The 22,362-nt window shown below is 34.4% G+C and overlaps 1 protein-coding gene across 33 annotated transcripts in view; it reads left to right on the top strand.

The window, feature by feature from the left end:
• The window catches only part of NRXN1 (neurexin 1), a gene marked incomplete at both ends in the record, with an annotated part of 1,125,847 nt that overhangs the window by 95,084 nt on the left and 1,008,401 nt on the right, over positions 1–22,362 (top strand). For 12 of the 33 annotated variants that reach the window (XM_082643218.1, XM_082643215.1, XM_082643206.1 and 9 more), the window contains 2 exons: positions 6,229–6,246; positions 10,022–10,051. The exons of 9 other annotated variants lie outside the window; for them this stretch is intronic. In XM_082643218.1, the coding sequence (XP_082499344.1) occupies positions 6,229–6,246; positions 10,022–10,051 (48 nt within the window). Of the gene's footprint in view, positions 1–6,228; positions 6,247–10,021; positions 10,052–10,817; positions 10,830–22,362 lie in introns of all 33 variants that reach the window. 12 more of the 33 variants (XM_082643221.1, XM_082643211.1, XM_082643204.1 and 9 more) reach the window with 3 other exon arrangements.

Here is a 22,362-nt window from a genome sequence, read left to right as displayed (position 1 = left end):
TCTTGAAGATCTGTAATAACCTTTTAATATTTATTTCATTTTTCTTCCAGACTATTTGTTAAATGTGCGAAGGTCCTAATGGGTTAAAGATAACATGAATTATTTATTTTGAAATAAAATTTTATTTTTCCTTAAATATAATAATGTATTTATAAATGACAGGTCAGTTTTATATCATACGAACCATTTTCTGTTCAATTTATACAAATCTAATTTGTTAAACTCTAAATTTAGGACTTGTTTTTACAGTATGGTTTAGTCATATTTTTGTGCAATGTCCCCTTAATTTAATGACAAAGTATGTTTGTTTTTATTTCTCAGAGAAATTAGATTCATCTGAGAACCTAACTATAAATGAGTAAAATCAGAAGTATTTGAAAGTTTATTTGAAACATCTCTGTAATAAAATGATTTGTGAAAAAACTACACATTGAACATATGTTAGACAGTTCTCTCAAATGAAGGGCCATTGGTGTCCTTCAGCAGAATTCACCTACTGTCTATTTAATGTTTGAGAACCTAGGACACATTGTGGAGTATTCTCTGCTGGTACCACACAAGCCAGAGGATGTTCCCTGTTTATTTGCTCGTTAGAAAAGTCCCATCTGAGTACTGGCACACCCACTAGAAGGGGTGATATGTTGGGTAGGTAGGTAGGAGTGTATTTAAATTTATTTTCTCAACTCCAAACCAAGAGCTTTCCTCCTCTATTTCCTAAAATGTGGTGACTTTGGACTCTTAATAAGGAAGCAGTACTCACCAAAACCAGCTTTCTTTGGAGAGTTTGTGTAGCAATGATTGAGCTTGGGTGGGAAAGTACATGGCAACACCCTCTTCACTGTTATCTGTCAGTTCCGTACTAGGAAATGTTCATTTCTCAGTAAGCAATAAAACAATAAAAATGAGCACACACAGTGTAGACTATGCTCTGTTTATGGTCACTGTTAAATGCAGTGGTCTTTCCTTAAGTCCAGCTATTGATATGAATATATAAATGTTAACTCTCAAGGTTTAGATGTAGGGAAGAATTGAGGCTATAAAAGCAAAATAAAATCCTTGTAATAATCCCTCATGAAAAGAAAATGTGAAATTGTATGCAATATAGTTTATGTGTGCTATTTAATATATACTTTAATATGTTGACTAATAACTGTTAAGTTCCATTAGGACCATTGAACAGCTTAAACACCAGAAGAATCTGCCATATAATTAGACTTCCTTCTTTCTTTCCCTTTCTTACCTTCTTCCTCCATTAACAAGATGGAACATTTTGAATCAAATACTACAAGTTCTTTGTAACAAAATTGGTACCTACTGTGTGAAGCAGAAACATAGGGAGTCTCCAGCTTATGAAAGTATAATCTCAAAAGTTATTTGAATAAATAGGTTGAAACTCATATCCCATTTCCCATGGAAACAACACTGTAAGGCAAAGTAAACTCAGACCACTTCACAAAGGACTCGTTAATTCCATGATATACTTGAAACATTGTATTGTACCAAAAGTATAGTCAAACGTTGCTCATAATGTTCTAGGGAGAATGGTTTTATAGTTCTAAGTGTGATGCCAGGAACATCTCTGCTGCTTCAGGTTGGTTAGAGATACCCTTATCACTCCTCAACAGTGAAAAGAGAGAAAAAAAAAATTAGCTTCTCTAGTTGGCTTCCCTCATGCCTAGGATAGAGATTCCAGCAGGCTGAGTGGGAGTGTCATTTAGGTGAATTTGAAATAAGTTGCTGAGCCCACCTGTTGAAAAGCATTTTTGCAACTAGCCGGATTCCTGCCTAGGCTGTTTCTTTCCTTCCTTAAGCCTCCATAATGGACCTTTCTGCTTCATTTTCTGTTTGCACCTCCTCTTGGTTCTGGCTGGCTTTTGTCTTCCTCCAGCAGACTGCTGCCCAGATCCAAAGAACCAGTGATTTCTTCCATTTCCCAGTCCTTGAAGCAGTCCCAGATTATTGAGGTTTTCTAAAGGCTTTCACTGTTAACACCAAAAGAAAAATAAAACAAAACTTCATCCTGTGCCACCATGGGAACCAGACCCTGCTATACTGGCATTTGGTCCTCCAAATGAGGGGTGAAATCTTCAAAAGTAATGTGAGGTGCTAGAAAGACGAGGATAGACACTAGAAAGCTCGAGGTATGTTAAAAAAGGAAATAAAATTGTATTCTGAATTTCTTCTTCTGCTGGCTAGCACCCGCCACCAGTTTTGCTATGTAGCCCACGGTGGAGGGTATAGATCTGGGTGGGAAGCCGCTGCGATAGTGGCAGTTTTTTTTGTTTTATTTTATTTATTTATTTATTTATTTATTTTTGGCTGTATTGGGTCTTTGTTGCTGCGCGGGGGCTTTTCTCTAGTTGCAGAAAGCGGGGGCTACTCTTCGTTGCGGTGCGCGCACCTCTCTTTGAGTGGCTTCTCTTGTTGCAGAGCACGGGCTCTAGGTGCAGGCTTCAGTAGTTGTGGCTCGTGGGCTCTAGAGCCCAGGCTCAGTAGTTGTGGCGCATGGGCTTAGTTGCTCCGTGGCATGTGGAATCTTCCTGGACCAGGGCTCAAACCCGTGTCCCCTGCATTGGCAGGCGGACCCTTAACCACTGCGCCACCAGGGAAGCCCCGATGGTGGCAGTTTTGATGGAGGAGCGAGGGAGTGAAACAAAATGAAGGGAGCCGGTCACAGGCAACTAGCAGAGAAGGAAGAAAGCTGAAATGGAGAAAGAAAGCCCAAGTGAGGGCAGGAGACTTCTTCTGGCCAATTTTTTAATGTAAAATGTAGCATGTAAGTTGACTACTGCATGTGCATTTAGACGAAGTCTTTCATATTGCTAAGCTTAAACACTGATTATACAAAAAGGAGTTAATTGTGACATTTTATTCCAAACTTTAATTTATTCACTTGTCATGATTAAATTTCTGATTTTCTTTACATTGAAACAAGAACATTTTTTCCTTATTCATTCCTCTTTTCCTAGTAGTATGTCATTAAGATTATGTGCAAAGAACACTGTCATAATAAATTAAAGTTACCATCCTTTGCATTCTTATAAGCTGGGGGCCAAAGGAAAAACATTTGTGAAGATGCTCTTTTGAAGTAATTTTAAAACGTACAATTTAATAGTCTGCAGCTTCCCTCAATGTCAGCACACAAATATCATTCACAACATGACTGATATTCTAGTGCTTGATTTCTGTCTCTGTGAGGGAAGTATGTCTTATCTGAAAGAAAAATAATATTTAAGTTATCTTTTTCATGGTTTTATATTTATTATTTTCACAATCAAAAGAAAAAGAGTGTGATCTTTATAGGTGACATGGTGATCATAGTAAAGTTGATTACTAAGAGGCTCACTTCATATACACAGCAGGATTAGGTCAGCAGAATTAAGAAGCCAGGGTTTTCTGCAAACCAAGGGCTTTTCCCTAACTTGACAATGTATGCAGGTAAGGCTGGATGGACTGCTTTCTACCTTACACCAAGGCAAAATATACTGCTTTACCTTTACACTGGGGCATGCCAATTTCAGCACCTCTCTCTGTTGCTGCTCAAAACCAACATAGTACTTGATTGCAAAGAGAAAGCAAAAGTTGGTTGATGAGAAAAACTATTCTTTTTAAACTTGATATTCTTTGTTTAGTCCAAAAAACAAGTAGAAAGGAAAGAAAAAAAGAAAAGTACATAGAGAATGATTGTAAATGCTAGAGCTTCTGCCATTTATAGCTACTCCCAAATTCTGAAATAACATAGAGGTCATCTCTAGGTTAACAGATTTTAAATCAACTAAAGCCAACAAATGCTTACCAAAGGGGTAGAATAGAATGAAACAAAAAAAAAAGAGAAGTTTTTTTTATTCTATGATTGAATCTGAAAATATATAGAAACTCAAGGAAAGTCTGTTCTAAGCCAGTTTTCTTCTTCTTTTTCTTCTTTTTTTATTTTTTATTTTTTATTTTTAAATAGGAGTTAATATATTACCCTTTCTTTCACTCTTAATACTTCTTTAAAAAAATCTAAGTCTCCGGAGAAGACTTTTTCTGAACATGGTCAAGTCAGGATTTGATTACACTTTGGGCATGACTCGTATTTGCATAAAAGGAGTTCCTTTAGTTAAGCTGGTTCTCTGTATGAATAACTCAGAGAAATGCTGGATGACTGGGCGGGATCAGTGGTATTGCCTGTGGCTCTGTGCCTTAGTTAACAGTGAAAAGAGAGCTCATTTTCAAGGAACCAAGTCAATGACCTTGATTTTATTTGTGCATCTTCCTTTCCTAATATCCTACTAAGCACATTTATAAAATTTGTGTCAAGACTTATCCTGTTTTATTTTGTTGACTTTGTTGTTTCATTTTCTTTTCCCTATTAGATTTTCATGCAGCACTTTACCAAAACCTCTTTCTGGGACTGTACTGCTCATGACCATATTTGCCAAAGAACTCTCCTCTAAATTCCCTGATTTTGTTGTTTTACTCTACATATTTAATAAACTTATTGAAAAATGAGCATCTTAGGTGGGAAATAGAATTTCAAAGGATGTCATTGTAAAAACCAAAGTATATAACATTAAAATCTGTATCTTTGTATGATTTCCAATATAAAGCAATAAAATGAAACTTTACTATTTGTGTCCATGTCATGTCCAAGGTGCCATTGAAAAGTAACAAATTCTAATTCCTTATTTGGTAGATTGGAAGCCTAAATCAAACAGGAAGTGAATATCACATACCAAATATTTCAATCATTTTTTATTTCTTTTAAAATGAACTCTGGCAAACCAAGTATTTTGTATAGATGTTGTTGTCCACATTTATCCACTAACAATTTTCTATTATGTAAGGCCATATCAATAAGTGTACCTGTGTTGATATTTCAGTTTCCACCTAATATATTTTAAACAAAATTGATGATTTTTAATTCATTAGTAACTTTAACCATTAAAAAAGCTATTTGTTGAACCTTATGAAATGGTGCATTCACAGTTGTTTTTCTTTCAAGTTACTAAATTTGCTGTTGTTTTGTTTTTTATAAACACCTCATCAAATAGGCAGTTTAAAAAATACAGCTAAAAAAATACAGCTAATTAAATGAAATACAAGAATGAGACAAGAAATGTCAACATAGATATACTTTACTGTTGAAAACATTTTGATAAGTATTGAAACCTTGCTCTCGCCCTAGTGCCGTAAAACAGCTTTTCCTTCCATTTCTTACCTGATGCCAACCCCAGTGTCTCAAATAGTACTTGAATTGCCTAATAGATACTAATAATATTTTAAATTCCATACCCTTACATTGATTATGTGTAGGAAAGCCATACCCTTACATTGATTATGTGTAGGGAAGACATACAAAATCTGATTGTATATATGTGTGTGTTTGTATATACATATATGGAAATATACTTAAATAAATATATAAAAATATGTAAATATTGTGTAGATATATGGAAATATAAGGGAAAGTTCACCCAATATTATCATTATCTTAACTATATTCATATTCTCACCCTAAACAGAAGCACAAAGTGAATAAATCATGATATACTTTGCCTAAAGGACAGTTGCCAAATGGACTGCTCTTGTACTCATTACTCTTTCTACTTAACATTTTTGAAAGTTAGTATTTAAAAAATAATAAACCATTGTCATCTGTGATAAAATATGAACACACTATAAACAAACTAAATAAATTATAGATTTTAGGTGCATAAATTTATGTTGTGTTTTTTTAAGGAAAGAAATTGAAGTATTAGAAATATTTAAAGGCCATTATAGTAAATCAATTACGTAGTTGGTAGAACAGGCATACCTTTAAGTGAAATGTCATGGCTATTTGCAATGAACTTTCTTTCGTCCAAGTAAGTCAGAATTTAGAAATAGAATCTTTGAGAATTGTTATTTTAAGAAAAGCTGTAAAAATAATTGCCTAGGGCAACCATGCCAGCAACATGTAAGAGTTATGTTTGCTTTACACGGGGCAGTGAAAGACTTTTGAACACTCCTTGCTCAGTACACAGCAGTATTACTGAAATTTTGTCTCATATTCTTTAAATGCTGCCAGTGGGAGGGAACCTGCTTTCCCGTGATTGTGTTTTCCCCTTTGAATGGGAGCGATGGAGCGCTTGCATGATGTGTTTGGTGCCTTGCATGAAAAAGACATGCAAAGGCAAGGTCCAGTCTGCATGCTGCTTAATGAATGTTTTTCCTTTTCTCTCCCTCCTTGTCATGTGCTTTCAGAAGACAACAATGTGGAAGGTGGGTGCTTTGTACTTTATTTTCCAACTTTCATTTGCCTTTTATTTCTTAGTATTAATAGAGTACATCTCGAATGTAGAAGGTAAGTTGAACTTCTTTCTGAGTATTTGCTGATTTCTGGATTGTGTATCATTTTTCATATAGAACACACACACTCTCAACTCCATCAGCCCCAAGTATATAAAACTCCTTCAACCTTAACTCCAGCCTTTGATGGACTTCAGCATCCCATATGAACCTTAGAATACTTATTTCAGTGTCCTGTTCTGCATGGAAAAATGACACAATCCTGCTTCTTTTATTTTAACTGAGAAAGTATTTCTTTGCAGTTTCTGAACACAGTGCATGATTCTTTCTCCATTTTTTTTTTCTTGGTGAAAATGATTTATTTGGGAAATGTTGAGCATTACATAATCTCTAGCCCATTGGTCTAGTTTCAAATGATTTGATTTATAAAAAGAACACAAAATAAAGTACTGACTATAATTAAGATGCATAAGTTTAGATTAAAAATAAGCCATTGGCCAGTGGAAATGAAAGCATACAGCACTCCAGCGTGATTACTGGTAAGTATATTTGTAATATTCTGTGTCTGTTAAATAAAATTATGGTATTTGTTTAAGGTTTTCTAAAGTTATCTCTATCAAGGAATTTTGAGAATGTTACACATTTTTCATGTAGAATCCAACAAACTAAAACATTTCAACATTCTTTAAATTTTTTTTAAGATTTTAATCAAAATATAGTTGATTTTCCATGTTGTGTTAGTTTCATATTTCAACATTCTTACCTTTAAAGAACTTAGTCCATATGCTGCCAAAGAAATAAAGGATAAAAATACAAAAAGAACTAGGAAGAACAAAGAATTGTGAAAGGGAAGTTGATGTCCTATCAACTTTCATAATCACAGCATTAACAGTTCTTGCATAAACAACTTACTTGTATCTATATCAGAAGAAGGTGTTTAGCATATTTGATTTTGTTACAATGTTTTGAAATATAGCCATTTATAATGTTCATTTCTACACAATGATGGATTCCCTAGAAAAAGAGTCCCCATCTAATGTTACAGATAAATAACCATTGAAGTCACTAAGATTTGAGGTCTCAAAGAGAAATTAATGATAATACAAAGTTGATCAGTAACAGGTTTCAACATATTATTTGTGATTCTTTCATGGATTCTTTCAATTGCTTAGTTGCTAAACATTTCTGTTTCATTATTTAAGTAAAATAGATTAAAACTTTAAAAGAAATCATCAGTGACTATTTTTCCAAGTGTTGCATCTGTATATGGCTTTTTTTTCTATACTATAATTTAAATAGCATGTGAATGTGTACTTAGAAAAGATATTACCCTGCAGGTCTGACTGACATCTTTCAAAATCAGTCTCATTTATAATTGTGCATGTTATTTGAGATCAAAAATTTTTTGTTTTTTTGTGTTTTTTTTTTTTGTGGTATGCAGGCCTTTCACTGCTGTGGCCTCTCCTGTTGCAGAGCACAGGCTCCGGACGTGCAGCCTCAGTGGCCATGGCTCATGGGCCCAGCCGCTCCGGGGCATGTGGGATCCTCCCAGACCTGGGGCACGAACCCGTTTCCCCTGCATCAGCAGGCAGACTCTCAACCACTGCGCCACCGGGGAAGCCCCCAAAAGTTTTTTTTTTTAAGTATCTTTTTGACCTCTTTTGCATTTCCTTAACCATCCTGTAAAATGTTCTGTGTTTCTGCTCTTTTCTCTTTAAATCCAGTTGCATTCCAAGGAGCTTTAAAATCACCTTAATAAGCATGAATGCCTCTGTCCTTACACACACTCATCCCATGAAAAATTTTCACAAGATTTTCAGAGTATAGGCTCATAAACTATTGTAATAAAGTTTATTCAGTCATAATTTTTAACATCCCTATTTATAACTACACTTTGGCAATATAGTCTAGCTCCCTTAGAGGTAGAAAGTATAGCATGAACAATATTAATGTTTCTGAGATTAAAAAATTTCCATTCTCACTAAGGTAGTATTAAAAACCATTGAGGGGGCTTCCCTGGTGGTGCAGTGGTTGAGAGTGCGCCTGCCGATGGAGGGGACACAGGTTCGTGCCCCGGTCCGGGAAGATCCCACATGCCGTGGAGCTGCTGGGCCCGTGAACCATGGCCGCTGAGCCTGCACATCCGGAGCCTGTGCTCCACAACGGGAGAGGCCACAACAGTGAGAGGCCCGCGTACAGCAAAAAATAAAAAAAATAAAAATAAAAACCATTGAAGAATCTAAAAGTTATATCTTATACAGAGATATTTCCCTGATTTATCAATAGTTTACAAAAAAGTTATAAACTTTTATTAGGAAATATGTATAGTAATATTTAAAGTGAAATTAAATGAAAAATTATATAACCTGGACAAATAAGCCACTATTCTTAAGCATAGAAGATATCATGAGTCACCAACAGGTCATAAACCTTTTAAACTGATTGTATGATTTTGGTGGGGGGGTGGTTAAAATCACTTAGAAAATACAAAAGAAGCTAGATTTCAGAAACTTTAAAATACTATGTTAAATAATTTTTATATTGTGATTATATGATGATTTTAATTGTATCTGCCCCACAGGAATGTTTAAATACCCCTTAAATTTTTAAGGAAATGATACAGATTATTTCAATACTGATGCCAGTAATATACAATGTTATGTAGTTCAAAGTCTCAAATATATTTGAACTAACAGTGGGAAATGAAATACACATTTTGTTAAATTTGTATGTATGCTATATTTCTTTGACATTATCCCATATTCTTGAAATATACAGGGATTGAAGAGTAACTTAATTTCTGCATTTAGAATAAAGAACTAGGAATTAATGCTAAAAAGTAAAATGTATCTTCTTGGACAGTGAAATTTTTTTTAAAAGAAGATTGCTAGTATTCTTTAGAAAAGGGGTGATCTTAATCTGAAGTTGTCAAGCAAGAGTTAAAAAATAATTTAAATAAAGGGAATTCAATATTGTTTCAGAAAACTTCCTTGATGAAATTATATCTTAAATATGCTCATGTTAACTCATAGTTTAGCATTTAAGTAATGCTTAAGTAAAATGCTGAATAATTTTGTTCTCCATGGGAAATTACTTAACCCTATTTAAAGGTGATCCATTGTTTCTTAAAAACATTATTCGGTAGTAAATTCAAACTTTACACCTGCATGTCTGATGATACTTTTTGTATTTGAACAAGCTTATTTGATTGCTACATGTGTCAGACAAGGAGACATTTCTGCATTATCATTTCAGTGTGACTAAGGATGTGTTTTTTTTTTTAATTATGAAACTTCTCATTTTTTGATGAGGGGAAAAAGATCAGACCCAGCCCATGTTTCAGGTATTCCTTTGGGTTTTTTAAAATATAATTTCATCACCAAAGAATGGCAATCCCTGTGGGGGCAGTGTTCAAAACAGTCTCATCAAAGGGCACGAAGGGCAAGTGCAATATTTAAGGGATTGGTTGGATTTTAAGTCATGCTCTTATGCTCTTGAATGTTCCAACTGATACACAGAAGAAATACACGGTGCAGCATATGCAAGTGTTTAAATTGCAGTTCTATAACTCTTTGCCCCAAAGCATTCCAACCAGGAGTTGAAAGAATGCTTTTTGATTTGCCTCTGTGATACAGACATGTCTCATAGGAAACAAGATGTCTGTCACTGAACATTTTTGTCATTGTGACAACCCTGCCTTCCCATGCTCCCTTGTTTATTGCTGACTGTGCTCTTGTTTCCCTTCAAGGTCTGGCGCACCTGATGATGGGCGACCAAGGTATGGGCTCTGTTCCTTTTCCACTCTGCTTTCAGTGTTTTCTTGTTCTGTAGCTGCTTTCAAACCATCACTGCAAAAGATGGGCAAATGCTTGCAAATTATCTGGCTGCAAATTAAATACATAATTTTTGTTCACATTTTTTCATGTGTTTTTCTCCCCTTTATTTGTTGGTTTGATGTTGGTTTGCTCCTTTGATTTTATTTTCCTTTATTCTTTGCACTATACTATCTGCAAATAAATGAGACATAAGAACTTGTAATTGAAAGTTTTCATACATTTATCAGCATATACAGTTAAGGGTAGTTATAGTAAAGAAAAACTGAGAACCATCATAAATTAACATGAAAAAAGATACTTGGTTTAACATACTGCACCAAAAAGAGTCCATTTTTCACCCATGCATGTCAGTTTGGGAACATGCAGACATCTTTGGCTTCTGGCTTCTCGAATGCTGAGTATAGTGTTCTACAAAATCAATACTTTTTCTACCTATAAGCATTGTGTATCTCCTTTTGTGTAGTCTTTTAAAGTGAGCATGGGCTTTATAATTTCTTTGCATGTATTGCCTTAAAAAAGGCAGATTTCTCAACATGTACTGATTGTATCTCCATTTGTTTTCAAATCCTATTTATACCTTCTTGTATATTTAATTTTCAAAGAGTAGTGCATATACATATATTCATAATTCTTATTGTTGTTTCTCTCCTCTTTATTCTTTTTGTATGGAAATCCTTTCTTCATGGAACCATTTCATCAAATCCATAGGTAAAAGTAAAGGTATTACATTATTTTATTTCTTCTTAATATCATCTATATGAATAACAGTGCGTCTATATGAATAACATTATTTTATTTCTTCTTAATATCATCTATATGAATAACTGTGAATAACATTTGCAAAATACATTTTTCAAATGTATTTAGACCTTTTGGCATTAATAATGGGCACTGGGAGGTAGGTATGAGTGGTAATGAATATTTTATGAAGTTAAGGTAAGAAAAATCCATTAAAATGTTTCCCTTTGTTTTTTTCTTGCTCTTTAGAGTGATTTTTTTGTGTGTGTCAGCTGCTAGTATAATTAGCATATTTAGAAATTAGTGACAGGTTTCAGTGTCAGTTTTTGCAGTATCATTTAATGGTAGTTAAATGATGAGTGTAGCCACCAGAAATATATCATCCTCAAACATTTAACTCTGGAGCGCACCTGCCCCAGCCATTCTGCCTAGGGATGTAAGTCTAAGCATGTGCAGCATTGACATGGTGCTGCTGTGGGCTCATCAGCTTGTGGTCTGCTAGATGTCACATATACACGTTGACTCTATGATAACCTGCAAAGGCAGTGTCCTGAAAGAGACAAAGGAGCAGGACAAGCCTGCTCTCTCTTTTGTGCATACTAACTTTGTTTTAAGAACATTATCAACTCAGGTTTACATTTCTGCATCACTTGGTAAGTCAGGCATGTGTACTCTTTGACAGTACTGGTGTCAAATTTAAAAGCATGCTTAGTTTGCCATTTAGAACCATCCACGTTGTGTTTAGTGTTTTCATTAAAAGAAAGTAGATGATATGCAACTGTGGTAAATATGTGTCATAGCCTTTAAATTAACCATTTAAAACTATGTATATGGTGAATGTGCCCTTGGTCTCTAGTTTTGTTTTATTTTGTTTGTTTGGGTTTTATTTGTTGTTGTTATTTTAAACACAGGCATGTGTTTCCTTGAATTCTCTGAATCTTTCTTTTGCTCTGAATCTTAATCTGGTGAATTGAAACCAAAGCTCACAGTTCTGCACCTTTACATTAGTGTCATCTAGCAGGGAAACTTTTCTGTTTGAAAAAGCACCAAACATGAGCAGAGCAATAAGTAAGAAATGATATCAAAGTTTTAAATGTGTAACATAGAGCTTTAGAAACAAATGTTTGGATACTTTGAGCCAATAAAAAGAGAACATGTGCTATTTCGGTTTGTGTTTTGGTCAACCATTTCCAATAATATAATTTAATCTTATTTTAAGCCTTTAGCAACTATGCAATGACAGTATGTATCAATTCTTTTTGAGATTTTGTGTACCATTTGGGATACTTTCTAGACTTTTTTTTTTTTTGAGGCCAAATTACCATTACTTTCCTTTCTTAAGTGGGCATTTTCCACCATGTTCCTTAGTGTAGGACTCAGGCTGGCATAGAGGGAACTGTTTATATTTTATTTTACTGGCTGAGTGAAGTAAATGTCTATGTGTTTTTATATGTGCATGTTCGTATTTGTATGAATGCATGTGTATACACAAACTTTCTAAATATATGCACACATATATACCCATTATGTTGTGAAAATGTAACTCATAAAATAATATGCTAATTATATAACCATTTAACTCTACATATGGAATAATTCATGTTTAAACTTAGCTGATATTCATTTCAGTGTAATTAATTAGTGTCACTTAACTTTACTCGGTTTTACTATGGCAGTCTTAAGTGTTTTCTGTTGGCATGTGTGTCAAACATATATTTACCAGTTTTCATCAAATTTTATTCCTCAGTCAGCACAAAACTACACAGGACAAGAATTTGGTATTTCCTTTACATTCTTCTGTTAATAGGACCAGGATGCTTCTTGGTGTTAAATGGGGAAAGAAGACTTTAAGATGGACTTGGGTATTTTGCAAATCAAAGTGATCACCTTTACATGCTGGTTAATTATATGTATAAAAATGAGAAACATGACTTATAAGTCTTCATTAATTGCAAATTAGTTCAACAAATCTGCATTCTAGAGCAAAAAATACAATCTTGACTATGATGTGGCATCCATATTCAATGAGTGTCAATAAAATAGGGAATGAAAACGTGAGTAAGTTAGTTTAAATGACAGAAATGGAAGTGCTAGGAGAGTGGTTAAAAAGTGTGATCAGTGCTAGGCATTCAGAAAAGATAAAGATAACACGAATCAGGATCTCCCTTAGGAAGATACCCTTGCCTTGTGCCACCTGTTGGAGGAGTCAAAAATGTCTAGAAACTTGACAGTGTGGATCCTTGTATCAGGTTAAGTCCTAGTTGTACATAAAATATGTGTTAAACCTACCTACTCTAAAATAACTGATATGCATTGTAAATTCATGCTTCTCAAGTCTTCCCATCAAATTATAATCCTGGAGCATTTTTCTTGACACCACTTTTCTCTTTAGGAGGAGTGAATTCAGGTGCTCTGCAATGATCATCTGTGGATTAAAGTCTTCCTTTGTTGAATCCAGAAGCAAAACTAGGTTCAAGAACATTATTGCTATCATTTTGATTTATTCTGTATGGATTCTTAAGTATTTTCTGAATTTTTAAATGTCCAATGATAGACAAATGTATTTCATTTAAGAAGTACATTTAAAAAAAAAGAACATTTATTCTGATAACCTTCTTCATCCTCCTCCCCAGGCTTCTCTCTAGAGGTAAGCACTGGTATCACTTTATGATGTATCTTTACAGAGTTGGTGTGGGTCCTTCCATTCTCCATAATTAACTGTTCAGGGTTTGAAAACTGCAGAATTCCTTACCATATTTCGTGACAAAAACAGATAAGTCTGCTGGAGACATGTTAAGGCTCATTGCTATGTGCTGGCAGAATCATAATGAATGAAATGGAAACTTTCTCACTCTGTAGACCATCATGCCTCATATTTTCATTTGGTCATTCTGTTTCAAATTTTAGAGTTGATTATTTGGATTTGTTTTCATGTTTTCTAAACAAGGATATGTCACCTTTAATTGGTCACAGGTAGGAATAAACTTTGCTTTCTTTGGGATAGCTGAAGAGAGATAGTATTCAGGGCCAACCTTACTTCTGTTGGTTGTGGCTAGGTAGATTCAAATGGTCTTTGTGACATTGTGTTTACTTTCTTTTTAGGTTTGAAATTTGTCGTGGGTGTTGTTAGGACTATTGATAATACTAACTTTATTCTCCAATCTATTTAGAATTTAGATTTATCTATTTGCCTGGGGAATTTTTTGTTTTTGTCTTTTTCTATGTATGTTTAACTGGTCACTTCATTCCAACAATTATTTACTTATATTTTCCTCTAATGTTTGAAATAAATGAATGACCATTTAAATAAGAAAATGTCAAAGAAAGTTACATCAAATAACTGCAAATCCAGCCATCGTGGCTGGTTAATAGCTTGGGAGCACAGGTTAATAATTGTCAGTTAAATGTTGATTGAAAGCCTGTATTTTCCATCATAATAATCATTATAATTGTATATATTTATGTGAGTGATTATATATTTAATGTCAACTTTTTCCTAGTAGAATGTAAGCTCCATGTGACTTTCTTTTTTGACCTTTGTATTTCCAGAATATTTTTCTTACTGTATCTTGAATTTGCGATTCTCATGACTTAAGTATGTGAGTGTTGGGAGCATATTGGAAAAGGTAGATGTAGAGGAGGACATGGAGGGTTTGTAGTGGACATAGTAGAGGGTGGAAAAGGAAAAGGAAACTTATTCAAATAGCTAAAAAAATTGTAGCAACAGATTATAGCGAATCCTCTCTGTCTCTATCTCTAAACTTCTTTTATTTCTTATTATTCATATCCTTGTCCAAAGCTGCAGTATTTCTTTCTAGTAAGACATCATTCCAGTAGCACTTTAATATGTCTTAGCCTATGCACAGCAATGGTCCTGTAAGGAAATAAAGTCAGTGTATTTTTGTGTTGGAGAGTTTTCAAAAATTTTAATGTGATTCACTGTCACAGTGGCAAATAATCAAATTTTATTTTCTAACTTTCACTATTCATGTGATAACAAGTACAGGAGTTTTCCTGAAATTCACATAAGATGATAAGCTAACTAATGTGGTTTCCATGAGTTTTTTTTTTTTTAAACTGTATCAACTGTGATGTATCATAAGAACTGTGTTTAAATTGGGTTAGGATCGTAAGCTTTCAATAAAGCCAAAATTTGTCTTATTTGTGATATGAGCATATTTGCTATTCCTTGCATTTATGAATCGTACAACATATTTGCAAAATAAGTGTCCATTTGACTCTTTCAAATGTTTATTGTTTGATTATCCAGGTTTCTCATGTTGCTAGAAGGCCAAGTTATTACAACTGTCAAGCATGTAGTTACACATTTTAAAAGTGCCTAAACTTTATTGTATTAGTGAAAATGAAGATCTTAGAATAATTATAAAGAAAATACAGATTTTTCTCATAACCAATTGTGTTAATACCTAGGTATAATTGATTCCACTCAACTAATTGATAAGCAGTATCAAAGATTATTTATTTTAAAAATTTATCTGTAATGTCAAACCACAATTAACATTCTATTTACTCTTGAAGTAGATTTGATATTATTAATACTTAGAGAAGAATAACACATTTAGTATTCTTAATACATTTTCTTCTGTTTCCATGATTTTTGTTACCATCTTTCATCTGTCATGTTGCTGTGTAGCTAATTTGTCTGTGAAGTGCACAGTTTCCAGTCACCAGTGTCATGATGTGCATTTGTTTTATAACTCTGAAGTATATTTTGCTGTGGTTTCTGTTGTAGAACTAGTTTAATTTTGAAAATAATCACATTTCTCTTCTTTTGTATGGCTTCTTAAATCATATCTCCTCATTTAGCTTCAAAATATTAACTATTCTGCATTGTTCAGAAGCATTCGTGAATGTTGACAGAATCTTACTGTATTGGAATGCCTATGTGTGGTGAATTTGCAACCAAGACATAATTTATTTTGGTTTTTCTATTACGACTTCTACTGTTGCAGTACTGGAAGCCCCTCATTCACTGCTACCGAACATGGAAAGACCAGAATTTCACTTCATGAAATAAGATATTAAATGTCTACTTCATCAATACGATATACTCAGAAGGCTATGCGACTATTTAGAATTCGGTATTTATTTCGCAGTTCTTCTTTAGCCTACATGCCTGTCAGTTCTGAGTACAATCAAGAAAAGCTACCCGAAGAGTAAATATTTCTGTATTATCTCTTGCTGCAACTTAAACAATTTTGTCATCATATTTATTACTAAGAAAAGTCCCAGCTCCTTTTTATCTCTGCACTATTGGCTCTGTGATGAGAAGTTTCCCATTTACATTCTGTAAACAATTATGACATTGAGTAACTGGTAAACTAAATAAGGATTTTGTTAGGCTTGTAGTGGATTGATTAATCCTCAGAGAAGAGCACAGAAAGGACTCTTCACAGTCTAACGGTTTAAAGAATGACGTAGTAAAAATATAAATTTAGATGCTTTACTGAAATAGATCATAAATAGCAAAACATTTATGTTATATCATATTGGATATTAAAATGAGAATTCCTTTTCCAAAATCATGATTTTATCTTACTTATCCATTTTGAAATGTATTTTTGTTAATCTGGATTTAAAAAAAATCAAAACATTTAGGCTGGTAAGAAGGTATTTCTTAAGTTGTGTTGGCCAGTGGTTTTAAAGAACACTATAATTACCCAGAATGCTTAGCTCGTATACTAATGAGATTTGAATCTTTAACTAGAATCATGGAATTTTGGAGCAGGGAAGAACTTTACACATAATCTTTAAATAATTGTTGACACTTTTATTTGTAAGGTATAATAGATATTTATTGCTTATTATGATAGGCAAAACACTGTGGAGATTTTCAACTAAAATAACATATAGAGTAACCAACCATTCCTGAGGAGACCTTAAAGACTTGATCCACTTACACACTAATAATCATGAAACAGGGTTTTATCTTCTTAGTCTTAAAAATAAAGTTAGAGGTAATGTGAAGGAAACCAATCATAGAGTATTGTATAAGATGCTGTTGTTTCTCATTTTGAAGGTTTCATTTTAGGGGTAAAACTCTACCTTATAACAGGGGAACAGTATAGGGTGGTAGGTGAGCGTCATGAAGTCATAAGACCTGGGTTCAAATCCTGTATTTCCTCTTTACTGACCTTGGGCAAATAATTTAGCCTCACATATCTAGATAATAGGATCTGTATTATTAGCCAGTAAAAATACTCCATTCTCAAGTATATTGTTACATGACAAATCACAAAAGTAAAAGATGTTTTTTAATCAATGGTGATGATAAAATAAAACACACTGTGAACCTTTAGATTAAATAAATTTAAAAACTAATGGTCTGTAATGTGCCCAGGGTTTTAAAAAGTTATTAATGTCTTAATATCTTCTGCCCATCCTATGAATACCCTATAATTTATGATTCTGTGATTGTTTTAAGTTATAACTAACTGGACATCAGTATTCTGATGGCCCATACTACAAAGAATATTGTAAATACAATAAAGCATGAAAGGTTGAGTCTACTCAGTCAAATGTATTTAGATATTTCTGTAACTTTACATTTTCACATTTATCTTGCATACAGTGATGAAGCTGAAATGGACTTGCCTCCCCTTTGAACAAACCTAGGAATTCAGTGGCAAAATGCTGCTCTTTAGATGCAAATTAATGGGCTGAAGGGGGCAGGGAGTTAAATATTTTCTCGTGGACTGGAAGCACCATCTAGAGGAAACATTTTTATGAATTAATGTTTTGCCTCATTAATGACTTAATAGAGTGATATATGAGTTAAGTTTATACTAACCACTTAGTCACCTGAAGACCAAATTTTCAAAGAAAAGCTAATTAGGGTCTTCTCTTCTTCGATAGGTATCTTTGTGGGAAAAAGAAACATAATTACCTTAAGATACTTAAATAATTGGCTATGCCCTCACATCCTTCAAGAGTTTGCTCAAATGACACCTGAGTCTCAAGAGACTCATTTTGACCATCCTATTTAATACTATGATTTGCCCCTTTCCTGAACTCTCTTACCCCAATCTAGTTTCTCTTCCATAACAATTATTATCTTCTAACACACTTTAAAATGTTTTCATTTATTTTGTTTACTGTTTATTGTCTGTCTTTCTTCCACCAGAATATAAGAGGGCAGAGCTCTCTGCCCTGCCTTATATATCTCAAGGGCCCCAGGACAGGGGCTGGCACAAGTAGGTCCTCCATAATATACTTGTTTAATGACTGACTGATTGGTTAAATAAGTTTATAAAATTTCCTTTTAGATTTTGTTTTGGATGCTCTTTTTTCTTTCTCATAATACACTGATTTTCAAATTTCTTTTTCCTTTTTGCTTCAAGGTAAATATTCTAATAAAGGAAAAACAAATAAGATCAATAAAACCAGAATTTTTCTCCTTAAACTGGGTGTGAGGAGGACTCAGACGCGACCCTTTTGATCTTCCTTGTTCCCTGCCCAATGTAGGTGATCTCACAGAATTTGGAAGGGATTTGAAAACCTCTCCATTGACCACTGATGGTCAAGCCTTTTCTTTATAATCCCTCTAACAATCAGTCTTAAAGGAATATTTCTTTAAGAAAGGGATAATAATTCATCTTTGTATATATCTCTGTGTATAGGTAACAGGAAGAGGCTCCTGTGAGTTTGGCTTCTAACTAGCATGATTCATTGTGACTTTCAGGAAGTACCTTTTGGCAGTTTGTGACAGAGGAAAAGTTTCAAAGAATGAAGTGGGTCCCCTTGTACTTTATATGCATGTGGCTTATCTAGTGCTTCTCATATTGAAAGAAATAGATTCATTCTTCTCAGGTCCTCAAATAGCTATATATGTCCAAAGGGCCTTTGACTTTTTCCCAGCCTGGGGATAAATGATTGTATGTTCAACTAGATGATTTATCAAGTAGTCTGGATTTGCAGCCAGCTGTCCTAAACTGTGGAACCTGAGTTGAAGAATTACAGTGGTCGGAAATCTCTGAATTAAAAAGCAAGAACAAGACTGCAGTGCTTAAGGCCATATTTTCCTTAAATTGAGCATCTTATTATTTGTCCTTTTGGTAGAAATAGAGACAGAGAGGGAGAGAGAGAGAGGCGGAAGAGAGAGAGAGAGAGAATTCTCTCTAGAAAGAATGAGAGTGTTTTCATTCAATCTTAGTCATTATTACTTAAATCACCAATGTGATTCTTCTCATTGGAAGAAGGGACTGTTGAAGCCATAGCTTTCCAGAATGGATGTTTTCAAGATTTTTGACATTAAGAAATATAAACATGAGGATAATAATAGTTACCACTTTATAGAACACATCTTTACACATTCAAGTTATATCTACTTATATAAAATATGTATTCCACTAAATGCAGCTTTCTCTTTTCTGCTTGTCTTGTTTGCCTGTGAATTGCCATGTGCCTGTGACCACATGACAGCTCATTCAGAACTGTAGCAGCTGAAGTAATCTCCAGTAATTATTAGTGTTTCCTTTCAACCAAGTAAAAAAAGTACAGGGATGTTACCAGAGGTATGAAGTAAGGATAGTATTTTCTTTCACCTTAAACATTTTTTTGTTACATGGCCCAGATACAGACCAGAAAATTAGACTACTGAGACAATGGATAATTCAGGAAATTAAAATGACTCATGTGTTATATGAAATTTCTAAACAATATTTTATTTTTTTGGCCTGAATTACCTGGTCAACTGACCCAGTTTTCCATTTCTGGACTTGGCATTATAAAGTCAGTAGACACTTGGAGAAAATTAAATTACTCCATTCAGGGAAACAATCAAATTTAGATTGGACTAAAGTGCTGCCAGAGGGATGGAAATCCCTAAATTGGCCAACTGTGATTTCAATTCACAGGGAAATCCTCATTCACAAGCTAACCATAAGTTTTTTGCAGATTGCTGGTGGCAAAATATGCCAGAAATCTTCTGCTAAACTTAGTGAACAGATATTTTTAATGCTATGCTGACTTAAAAGAATTACATGATGCCTTGTTGTAACTGTCTTTCCAGCGATTATTTGTTTAAATAAAAGAATGCATTATCTGACTGGCAGTCCATAGGGCATACAATTTGAATTACTTCCCTGGCAGTGTGGTTGGATTTGCACTGACCCACCTGTACTTGCTATGACCAGTGGCATTCTTTGTGAGAGGACTGCATGAAATTAGGAGTCATTCAGTGAGATGGAAAGAGAGAAGCTGATTGGTCCAAAGAAGGCCAAAGCTTGGACTAATGGATGTGAGAACAATTTGGTTGAGCATTTGCCCTCTCATTATTTGTAAGGAGTAATGTCATGACCTGTTAAGTTAAATCACTGTTTCTTTTTTCTTTAACTACTTCAAATCTGTCATTCCCTAATTAGAAGAATGTCCTATATAAAGAAGGACTACCATTGTAGCAAGGCTGGTGAAGTAGCTGACTTCCCTGTTAGAACATCTGAACAGTCTCTGAAACACCATTACAAGCCTTGACCTCATTACCATTGTTTTGACCCAGGGGTTCTCAGGTTGGCTGCCCAGCCCTCCTCCATCTTCCTCCCCCCACCAATCACCTGGGGCATATTTTAAAAATACATACATTTTCAAGGAACCTAACAGATAATTTTTTTTCAATAGGTCTATGGTGGATTGTAATCCAGTACCTTAAAAAGCCCCCTCAACTCCCCAAGAAGCTTCTAAAGCACAGCCATTTTGTGCAGAGTGTTACCAACTCAGCTAATTGGCTTTTGTCCTTTAAGAATTGACGATTTGATCTTCATGGTGATGAAGGGTGTTTGTTTGTTTGTTTTCCTTGCAGGGCCACTGTACAGTTTGTCAATTCAATTCATGTTGCTTCTGTGTTGAAAGATTTTCCTTACTAATAAAAGTAATTATTATCTTGCTTTAAGAGAAGTTAGGCCTTGGTCCATTATGAAAGGACTGGGAAAGGAGATATGGTTATTCAGTGAGGCCTGTCCTTTATCCTTGAAACTAAACTGTTGGTTTTCACACAGATAAAGATGTCACTGGGCTCTTTGCAACCTTGTGATACATGTCATTAAAACTTTCATTGTGTAGAGTTCAGATTTGTGCTTTAAAAAAAGAAAAAAAAAACCCTCAAATTGAATAGGTGGCAACATTTAAACTTTTGATGGGATGCCCACCCATGGATACTTTGTAACATATTTTAGGATCATTGTCCATAATGGCCCTTGATAAAGATATCCAGACAATGGGAAAGCTGAACAACAAGTGCTGAGTTCACATAAAAAAATATGCCACAAATGTATTTCTATACAATGGAAAAATTGATTATAATGATTTTTTTTTCTTTTTACTGCAGATTGTGGCGAAAGAGGCATTAAATAAAGCAGGAATATGTCATTTCTACAAAGGTCAAACTTTAGGGGGTGGAAATTTGGTCTCTGGAGTCTATTAAAAAAAAAGAGGTAATATTTTTATGAGACATTTCAGAATTCACAGACCCAGACATAGAAATTACAGGGAGATAAACTATTGGATTTTAAAAATATCTATAAAAAGAAGTGATTAAGGAATGGTGTGAGTACAAGCAAAAGCCGGGAGAGGAGTGTTGAAGGTGAGAAAGCCTCCTGGGGGATGGGGGCAAAGGGAGATGATTGTGTGTGACAGCAAGACATTACTTCCCTAGGCAGAAAAGATGTGGAAGAGTAATGACAGCAGCCTGAGAGGGCAGCTTCAGGAGCTAGGAAAGCTCTATACATCCATGGTTACATATTCCATGTGATTTGAGGAGACACCAAAAATTATTTCCTTGGCAAAGATAAATCTCTCAGTAGCTCTGTCTTGTTAAAAAGTAAAACAAAACAAAAAAAACATACAGTATTTGAAAGTGCTACATAGTTTTAACTAATTTATCTGTTCAGTGGCATGAACTTACATATACTACCAAATGTAAAATAGATAGCTAGTGGGAAGCAGCCACATAGCACAGGGAGATCAGCTTGGTGCTTTGTGACCACCTAGAGGGGTGGGATACGGAGGGTGAGAGGGATACTCAAGCAGGAGGGGATATGGGGATACATGTATATGTATAGCTGATTCACTTTGTTATACAACAGAAACTAACGCACCATTGTAGAGCAATTATAGTCCAATAAAGATGTTAAAAAATTACATTAAAAAAAAAGGATCTGATGAAATGGGCCACTAGACCACTAGACAAGTACTTTTTAATGTGAATGAACAATATCAGATAGGATTGTCCAGCTTTGAGTGAACCTTAGTGAGACCTAGGTACATTGGCATGGCTGGTACCTGGAGACAAGGAAGAAGCAGAATCCACTCAAGGAAAGAACCTTATTTTTTGTCCAAGGACTAGCTACACAAGCAGCATACATTCAATCATTGTATACATTATCCCTCCTATCCCAAACTTGGCAAAGTGGATTTATTCTGTCTTTAGGACCATCATTACACCTAATATTTATCTCTCTTATGAAATTCTCCTGTTGAATTGCATTCATTAATTTGTCAA

This window comes from Mesoplodon mirus (assembly GCF_964341445.2).
Source record: "Mesoplodon mirus genome assembly, chromosome: 14".
In the NCBI taxonomy this organism is placed as follows: Eukaryota; Metazoa; Chordata; class Mammalia; order Artiodactyla; family Ziphiidae; genus Mesoplodon; species Mesoplodon mirus.
This window is presented reverse-complemented; position numbering and strand designations above follow the sequence as displayed.